The sequence below is a fragment of the Microchirus variegatus genome (assembly GCF_963457635.1).
Source record: "Microchirus variegatus genome assembly, chromosome: 6".
Taxonomy (NCBI): domain Eukaryota; kingdom Metazoa; phylum Chordata; class Actinopteri; order Pleuronectiformes; family Soleidae; genus Microchirus; species Microchirus variegatus.
In genome coordinates, this window is record NC_139807.1 from 1350230 (window position 1) to 1360347 (window position 10118).

General features: G+C 42.5%; 1 protein-coding gene across 1 annotated transcript in view; it reads right to left on the reverse strand.

Moving 5' to 3' along the window:
* The window catches only part of atp11c (ATPase phospholipid transporting 11C (ATP11C blood group)), a 41565-nt gene extending 32346 nt beyond the window's left edge, over positions 1 to 9219 (reverse strand). The window contains exon 1 of the mRNA XM_083890637.1: positions 9088 to 9219. Within this exon, the coding sequence (XP_083746763.1) occupies positions 9088 to 9114 (27 nt within the window). The 5' untranslated portion in view covers positions 9115 to 9219. The remainder of the gene's footprint in view (positions 1 to 9087) is intronic.
* Positions 9220 to 10118: the final 899 nt, after the last annotated feature.

Below are 10118 nucleotides of genomic sequence, written 5' to 3' on the forward strand. Positions count from 1 at the left end.
AATCCACTTAGAAAATCTACTTAGAACACATTGAATGAGGACTGAGGGAGCCGTGCAAAGACGAGAGAGCACTCGGGACCAACAGTGGTACTTCTTAAAGTCCTGCATGTGCAGTAATAAACACTGCACTACACTCTGCAACAAGGATTTGTTGTTAAATCCATGCAACTGCACATACTAAGAGTGTCTCAGTGAGTCGTGCATTTGCTCCGACTTATCTGCTCTATCCAGTTTTACAATAAGGCTCTTCGTTTAAGTGGAGTCATCGCAGGTCAACCTTATCTTCTGTCCAACGTATAATCTGTTAGCGCTTCTCTCACACCGCAAACCACAAACCATAAAAGGAAAAGAAAGATTGACGATGAGAAGACGGTGACATTAAATTGTACAGGCCTAAACACCAAATAGTATTCCGGAGTAGATTTGTCAGCCACGATAAAACATTTCCAGAAATGTTGATGACAACTGTTAAAGCAGCCGAACAGCAACATAAAGCTTACTCTACTGTATCAGGCTCTCGCGTCTCTCGTTCTCTGTGTCAGTCTCTTAAAGACACATTAAATATCTATTAATATATTGTTTGTTGTAGCTACCCAAAGCTAAATTAATTTACAGGTTGGTTGGCTACAGATTTCATCCACTTTTTTTTTTAAAAGCAACTGTAAAAAAGAAAAAGTTGAGAAAACTCAAAATTTCAACTTTCTTTTAATCAAATTTTTTAATTATCTGAACAAGATTAGTGAGCCAAACTGTTTGAAAACAGAATTTTGAGTTGGAAAACTTACAAGTTTGTCTAACAATATCAAAATTTGAGATCTTTTGTTGGGCTGTAAACTCAAAAATTTTGCCTTGAAATGTTGAGTTCTCAACTTTTTCTTTTTACAGTGAAAAATGAAACACATTTAAGTCCCCCTCCATTCCTCAACATGACTAAAAATTAGATCATATTAGATATTGCTGAACAGCTTGATTAAATTAACAAAAAGCCAAAGTCCATGTCACAGCTTAGCACAAACAGGAAAATGACTCAACAGAGACCCTCTCTCAAAACTAATAACATCACAAACAAAGTACATGACACAAAAAGTTTACATTATAAAGAACTAGAAGCACTCAGAGAGCGCAGACCTCCACCAGGGCAGCTCAGCCCCCCCCCCCCCCATCAAAATAGCGATAAAAATAGTGAGAGCTAGTCTACGGATCATGCCTAAAATTTCCTTAAAATTTCAGCCAAATCCATCTGCGACTTTTAGAGTTATCTTTCTCACAGACGGACAAACAAACGACAAAAACAATATACCTCCTGGTCAAAAAGCTGATTGATAACTGTAGCAGTAACTGTAACAGGTGTTACCTTCATCATGGATTCACCAACACTTGGCCTATAGCGTAACTTACAGACCCCATATCAGAGGCTACTCTCGCTCCTTTGTCCGCCGTTTGAATAACCCCCACATACACAGAGCAGTGATAACAGTCCAACTTGAACTGAGGGGCTGATCCTAAGGAGCTGTTGTGGATCAGGAAAAGGCCCATTGTTCTACCAGCATCCCTGCAGCTGTACAAGACACAGGGCGCACTGTACCATGGGCTGGTACTGGCCTACATTACACTGGGTCCCTCGACAATGGAGGGGAGGAGGGGGGAACTCATCTCAGACCTTGCAGTGGGAGCTACTTCCTCAATCATTTAACCGCCTCGAAAAGCCACAGACACATGTGCCAGGCATGTTGTGCAATACTATCGTCTACCGACGCCCGCCCAATGACTAACATTCAAATAAAAATGGTGCTGACATTTTGATGAAAAGACCACAAACTAAAATAAAGGATAAGGTCATAGTTTTCTGTATGAACGACAAATATCCAGTAAATGAGCATGAGCACTGTCGGGAGATGACAGGAAGTCACACAATGCTGACAGAGGTCTGTGGTCGTTCACATCGTCTCAAGACGTGTTCTTCCTCAAAACACAGCTGAATAAAACACTCGACTTAGAGTGACAACATCCTAAAAGAGATAGTCAGGAAACGGCATCATCAATGAGGAAACACCAAGGTCAAATAAAAGGAACTAAAACGAAGGGATAAACAATAAAACTAGTGGCTGTAAGACATTACAAAGGTGCAAAATAAGAGTAAAGAAAGCAAAGAAGCTTAAAATACCCAAAGAGATTAAAATACTTATGGGGGAAGACGTTAAAAGTTAAAAGTGCGTTATTTTCTGAAAGGTTCCTACGGAGAAAAACCCACACACATTGTTTTAAGAAAAGTAAAGCAGGCACATTCTGAGCTGCAGCCTTGTCACGCTTAATCTATAATTAAAGAGAATTTAAAGTGGTGTAGCCATAAATGGAGTATGTTTGGTTTTTTTCTCCCCCCCCCCCAACTAAGAGCACACAATCTCTGTACTTAGGTTTTTATGTGTGATTCAGCGACTTAGCTTTGATATACAGCCTGTTCCATGTTGGGTTGTAAATTAAGTAAACTGCAAAGCAGTACAATTGCACCCATCATATCTGGCAGAGAGCCATGTAATACTAAAAAGAAAATGTCATTTATTGTACATCCCAGTGCTGACAAACCTTAAAAATCTCCATCTCAGCTACTGCCGATGTCATCACCTGGTTATTCAATTCATTATCCTGAGACGCAACAAGACTAATGACAAAAATCAATGTTGGGTTTCAGTTTGCGTTTCCTAACCCAAGCAGTTCCTCCCATTCAACTGTCACCACATGAAAAGGAAGCCATTTTTCTCCCCCGTGACTGCTGACTGTTTGCTGTACAGATAATTATTGTGGCCGCTGGCTTAACCTGGGTGTTTGAACGAGCGAGTGGGCGGCGGCATGTCCGCGTGTCTTTGAGTGCTTGTAAAATCCTGACATGGACTTTGCTGTTCCTCTTGTGTCAGCAGATAGCAGAATCATTTCAGGTGACAATGAAGAACCCGGGGACGATCACAGACGCTGCCGTCCGCGGAGAAAAGACGTCGCCAAAGAAAAGAACAACCGCCACCAAATCACGCGCATATCAGCATTTCCTTCACATCTCACTGCAAATGCTCGAAGCGGATATATCTGGACGTGCCTTTATACATTTATGGATGACAGGGTGCACTTTGAATGCAACTGGTCTGGCAAGGATGCGTGGATAAGAAAAGGAGGCGCAATGTGAGGGGAATTCAAAATAAATGAGGCTGCGTGAATTATTTAGAGGTACAAACTGAGGATTCGACTGAGGTTTTTAGACGGTTGGAACGGTCATTCGTGGTCCCTCTTCTTATACCTGAACCACCCACTCTAAACTCACCACTACAAGAGCCCTGAAAGAGAGTATGCATTAGGTGCATCGCTTCACTTTCTCAGGTTTGAGTCACACACCACACTTTCACCATCCCACGGCCAGATGTCTTCACACTGCCTCCCTCAAAACAACGGAATATATGTTAATAACCCGCTCTACATTGCAGACGAGGTCCTTTGGCTGAGACGACCGACTCCTGGACATGGCACCGAAGACCAGATGGCGAGAGGAAGCAAGAGTAAGAAATCAAAATAAGCAATTGTGCTTGCGAGCCAATTCACAGTGCAAGACTAATGTGGCAAAAGTGTGCACAGGTCTGATCAATAAGCCTCTCTCCTAATCAAACAGGCCTAATAAATCAAACGGTTGTAGGGCGTGTGGCCTTCGGATGCACTCTAACCCTCACTGCGCACCAAGAGTGACAACTCTGTTTTAAGGACTCCTGTATCCCATCAGTTGATTAAAGCAGCAAATGTGTTTCCAGCAGGCAGTGCTAACTAACACACAACTCACACGCGGCATAAAAGAAGCTACGCCCGACGAGCTAATAGAGCAAGATCAGGTCTGCAAATTTGACATAACTGAACATGTTTTGAACATGCGCGTTGAGATGGCCACAGTCATTCTGTATACATGTCAATGTTTACCTGCACTGCAATGACGTCAGTGATTTGCACGCGAGTTGACACAGGTTTGTGTACGCCGTACTTTGTGGGTGCCATACGCTGACCTGAGAAACAGGTTTGCAGAAGCCCTCGGGGCTTCCAGACTCCAAATTGAAATGCGATCCCTCACAAAACGTCACACACATAACATTTCCATCCAGGTAGAGGCCTGTTCGCTAACGCCATGGGTTACAGTCAAGTAGAGACTAGCAGACCTAATGAGTGCACTGAAAAGAGAGAGTGGAAAGCAGAAGGGTGAGAGGCCAAGGTTTTTTTAGAGGGTTTAAGAGTGCGCTTTTCATTGTTTTTACTCAGTGGTCTCAACCTTTGTGTAGAAGACGCTTTAGCGCTGCAACTAAGGGAATAACGGATGCATCAGATGAGCTGATCTCTTCAGTCAACTGCTCAAAGGAGATGAGAAGATGGAGAATGTTCGGTCGCGGGGGAGTTCATAAACTGCGTTGTATTCACTTTCCAGCATTTAATAGGTGCTGTTCCACCGTGTACTGGCATCCTGTTGGAACCGTTTTACTGGGCGTTCCAACCTGATCTTGGACAGACTTTAAGCGGGTATAGACAGGCGCTTGCTGGCCGCAGTTTTTGCGTGCGTCATCACAACATCATTTCGGCGATAAAAGTATTTTGGCCGCCAAATGTTTGGTGCATCCCTAAATATACAATCTTTATTGGCAAGAACAATATAACCGTAATAATTAGTGCTGGGCACGTTAATGGCGGTTAACAGCGTCAACATTAACGCATCATAGAGTTTCCATGACGACTTACCAGAAATGTTTACGTGACTCCGCAACGTTAAAATGAGTCTCTAAAGCAGGGGTCACCAACGTGGTGCCCGCGGGCACCTGGTAGCCCGCAGGCAGCCAATACGGTGCCCGCGGGCTCACTTCACTTCACCTCACTTGCATGTATCCGTATGATCTCTCAGTAAAATATCTTTGATATTGTTTATAAAAACTGGTAATCGTTAGGAGTAAGCACTGGAATTAATGTGTATGCAGTTGAATGCATAATATTAATCATTTAAATGGTAAACAAACAAAAAAATATTATATGGTAGCCCTCCATATTATTTTTTACCCTTACGGTAGCTCTCTGTCTCAAAAAGGTTGGTGACCCCTGCTCTAAAGTAACACTAAACTCTAATAGACGGCTCCAGTTAAGACTGTAGGCACGCTAACGTCGCTAAAGGAGCGAATGCAGCTAACGGAGCTATCTGGTAAACGGTGCCTGGGCTGCGGTGTCGCGGCACGTAAACATGACGTCATGCGCGTCTTTTTCCCGGTCAGTCGTCATGAGTTAATGTGCGTTAACCTAGTGCCCAGCACTAGTAATAATGAGGTATTTGATCGTGTGACTTGGGGTCCAATCGGCACCTGGACAAGGGAGCGCTCGTCGATTACATCAGGGCCCTAATTTTGATCACATTCAGCGAAATTACCGGGGGGAAACGGAAGGAAAAAAATAAGGCGTCCTGCCTAAAAGTAGGGCGTCTAATTCCATATATTATTTTCAGTCCCCAGGACACCCAGACGCCCTGCTGGCTAAAAGCCTGCAAGGTACTAAGAAAGAGGCAAACCCAAGTAGTTTTGCACCAAGATAACGGGCAGAAAATATTTTTGACTTAAAAGGGTTGTCCTAAAACAACTGAAATTACCATGACGGAGTAACATGTCGGTTACCTCAGTAGTGTACAATCACATCTAAGCTCTCAGGACAGTCCACATGTAGGAGGGGGATTTTTAGAATCATAAATAATCCTGTCCACATGAAAACGCAAAAAAAACGACTTTTGACAGGTGGCAACATTTATCACAGAGGCAGACAAAACGTCACGGCTTATTGCAGTCGGCAAAGAACACTGACACACTGGGGAAAAAGGGGGAAATTGTTTGTTTGGACTTTTTTTATGTTATGTTATGTTCTGTTCTACGCTTACGATGTGGACGTTTGTTTCCTGCCAGGAAGGGGTCTTGATACTCAAGCGTGACAAATCAGCACAAAGTGATAAACTTCCCCATTTATAGGGCTTTAAATCAGACGTCGGTGTAGTTTAAGAAGCTAAAAGGAGCGTCCAGTGCGCTGGTTATAACGACAATAAGCGACGTGACGTCATGTGGGTGAAGGTGTTTTGATGTGTTGGTACGGTTTGACCAGTTCCCACAATGAACACCATCACACACATTTCCACCAGGCTCCACCTCTTGCAGATCATCACACCGCTGCAGCCCTTCAAGGGCTTGAGCAAAGATCAAAGCCAACTGTGTGATTTTGCATTCCTGTCAGAGCGTTAGCCGCCGCCGCCGCCACCGCCGCCTCCCCCCACCACACAGTACTGTCAGCCATCTCCACTGATTTCCCAAAGACACATTGGAGGTTTAGTGGCACGGTGCATCATCGCGAGACACATGAGGCGTCGTCAGTCACTCCGTCTACATTTCATGATGCACATGTAGCTGCCGTGGGCAAAGAGAGGGTGGTGTGAGGCAGAGCTAAGAGATAACGGGTGCACTGTGTGCATCAGTGACAGTGTGGCTGGCTGCTCTGCACAAAAATATTATTTACTGCTTACACTGAGGAGAAATTACAGCAGCAATCCTCTCCACAAGCAGGAAAATCAGCTGACCTGGCAACATCACAGAGAGGGACTGGGAGGGGGGGGGGGGGGGTCAAGCACTATAATTATTATATATTATATGGCTCCTCCTTGGTGACTGCCAGTATCTATGCGCCTCAGATAGTAAGTGGGGGGATTCAACCTGCTGGTGACAACAGGTTACTGTGCACAAGAGGATGATAAGACGCATTAAAAGCAGTTATGCATACAAACCTGGCTCTGCAGATAGTTACGCCAATTCCAACGATGCTCATTTATGACGGATTATTGTACGGAGGGGGCAATAAAAAAAAGCAACGGATGAACTTTATAAGGGTATGCATTAAAAGAACGGCCAATCGTGAAAACATGATGTCAATGCAGTTTGTGCGGGCAAAGTGCCAAACCTCTTCTTGTACTGAGGAGCAAATGGCAAACGGCGGGACGCACGGCAACAGCAAAAGTGCATTAAATTGTACTTAAAGTACAATTAATTAGCATAATTGTTATGTCAAATCTATGAAAACGCTATAACGCGTCTTCAGTCCAAAAACTTCAAACATGATTGTAAAGAATAATAAAAAAGAATCCACAACTATGGCACAAAATGAAAATGTAACATCACAGTAACCTTGAAAGAAATAATAGGATTCACTAAAGTGTTGCAATGACTGTAAAAAAATATATATATATAAGCTTTACTCTACCTTCAATAGGAACATATCTATAAACTTATAGAAGACATTTGCTGTGAAGACGGGCACCCCGAGAACACACTACCCCTGGCCAGAGAGTCAGCTCTGAGGAAACGTTGATGTCCAATAAGATCCTCAAAGCCATTTTAAGAGCTTCAAAGCCATTTCATCACACTGGAGAGTGTTTGGTGAATTGTCTGTTGTTCACATGACTTATTGAACCAACATTATACAACACAAATGATGAAATGTTACAAGGACATATATGGGGGTGGAGTAGCTGCAGGCAGGAGACATCATGATCACAAGTTCAACTCCACCCCTGGCTGGTTGTACTCTATTGTAAGTCGCTTTGGATTAAAAATGTCTGCGAAATGACATGAGATGTAATCTAACACATCCTTCAAAAAAAAGTAACATTTCATAATTTCTGTTATAATATTGGTTAAATATATATATATATATATATGTATGTATATATATATATATATATATATATATATGAATTGTTTTAAAGTGGTAATGTTCATTCACCAGTATTCAATTATTGTGAGTGCTATTTGTTGCAGTGTGTAATAAGATAATATATTTGTATATACACATATAAAATCTATATATACACATGTATACATATATACACATACATGTATATATGTGTACATAAACACACATACATGTATATATGTGTATACATACATATATACATATACGTATACATACATATATACACAGATATATGTATACATACATATACACACAGATATATGTATACATACATATACACATATATGTATACGTATATACACATAGATGTATACGTATACACACATAGATATACGTATACATATATACGTATACATATATACATAGATATACGTATACATATATATATATATATGTATATATATATATACACACATACTATATATATATCCCCGTTTCCATCTGAGACACCAGAAAAAGAAGCAATGTGACCTGTATTTGCAGTTCATTTGGTCATTTATAACAAAAAGTTGAGTTTACAAGTCCAAAACCTTGACATGTGAATTCTAAAGAGTAAAAAATAAAACACTCAATCAGGAAATCCTTGGCACGTCTTAGGAGACACAGGTGTCTTTGCATATTTACTCTCCAACAGTAGACAAGTCTATAATTTGCTGCGCAAGCACAGAGAGGAGGAAAAAACAATCCCTGGAACTTGGAGTTTAAAAACTCTTTAAAAACCTCAGCTGGGACACTTTTTCTGGTGATTGTTTGCCACACTGACTGATCAAGTGCCAAGTGAATAAAATACTAAAACTAAAAAATAAACATGTCTTTGGGGTTGTTCTGCCATGATGTGTTCACTGTCCATTTAATAACAGGTGAGAGGTGATAGGTCACATGTTGGAGTGCAAGCATGGAAGGAAAGGAAAAAACGTGCAGTTTAATCACTACTTATTTAATTAATCACAGCTTGCATGTGTCGCAACTTCCTGACTGGTCATCATTTAACAGTGAGCTAAGCAACTTGTTAAAAACAGCATCTGTTTCATATGAGAAGGAAGAGTTTGTTGCACAACACCCAGTTAAATAAAAACATATATTTTGCAGCAACAAATGTGGAAAGGAAGGAAGGAAGGGAGCAAGGAAAGGAAGGAAGGAAGGAAGGAAGGAGAACACTCGACCCATCAACCTACTTTCTCTGAGTGCGGAACTAGAGCAGTTACAAATGTTAGCAAGAGAAGCTTGATGTCAGGAGCTAACAGAGAATGTGTGTGTCCGTGTATATGTGTGTATATGTGTGTGTGTGTGTGTGTGTGTACATACCAAACGATTGAGTCTTCTCCGAAGCATCTTCTTGTTTATCTTCGTTGATGTCGTGACACTGGCGAAACTCTTCCCCGATTCGACGCACGCCCTCCAGGCTCCGCTGCTCCGGCGTCTCCCGGTGATAACTTTACATGTATGTTAGCTAACTGTGGCTAATCTACTCCTGTCTACTCTAACGTTAGTTCTAGCTACACGGACTGCCGCAGTACAGACGCTACATGGTGGTTTCCATTTCGTTTGATTCCGGTACCTTCGCACCATTCGCATTCTCTCCCCCCCACCACCACCACCACCACCACTACAACACACCACACACCCCTGAGGAAATGTGTCGGCGCTGCGGTGTATTTACTCGTCGCGCTTCCCTGTGCTCGCGGCTGTAACGGCGGCTGACATTCCCCGGTGCGCCCTGTTGCTGAGACTCGTACAAAAAATCATTTGTCGATGTTCAGACCGTCTTCTTGGCGCTGACCCCGGAAACTGCGCCGCGACACGCGCGTCCAATAAACTTCACTCCTGTTTTTAAAAAAATCCCTGCCGTGTACGAGTCACCTCAACCACCCCCTCTGTCAGGCGGGCTTCACTCCTCCAGCGGCGGCGGCAGCAGCAGCAGCAGCAGCGAGCACAGGCACAGACGTTCCCACGTTTACAGGCTCCACCCGGAGAGAAGGTGCGGCGAGTTTCGCTCCAGCTGCATTGTGGGTAATGTGGTGTGGTCTTCTCGGTCTTAAAACTACAAGCTCTCCTCTGTCCAAGATTTCCCGGATAACTACGGGACATAGGTGTCAAAGTGGCGGCCCGCGGACCACACGCGGTCCGCCGAAATGGATGACATGTGGCCCAAAACTCGGTATCATATCATCATGAAAATAGGCAGAATATCATGATCATTTAAAAAAAAATTTTTTTTTGTAATTATTGACATCCAACAATAACAATTTTCTGTTTTAAATAATAATTTCATTTTTGGTATTAACTACATATTTATATATATACATATATAAGCATAATTGCAGTTGCCCACAGTA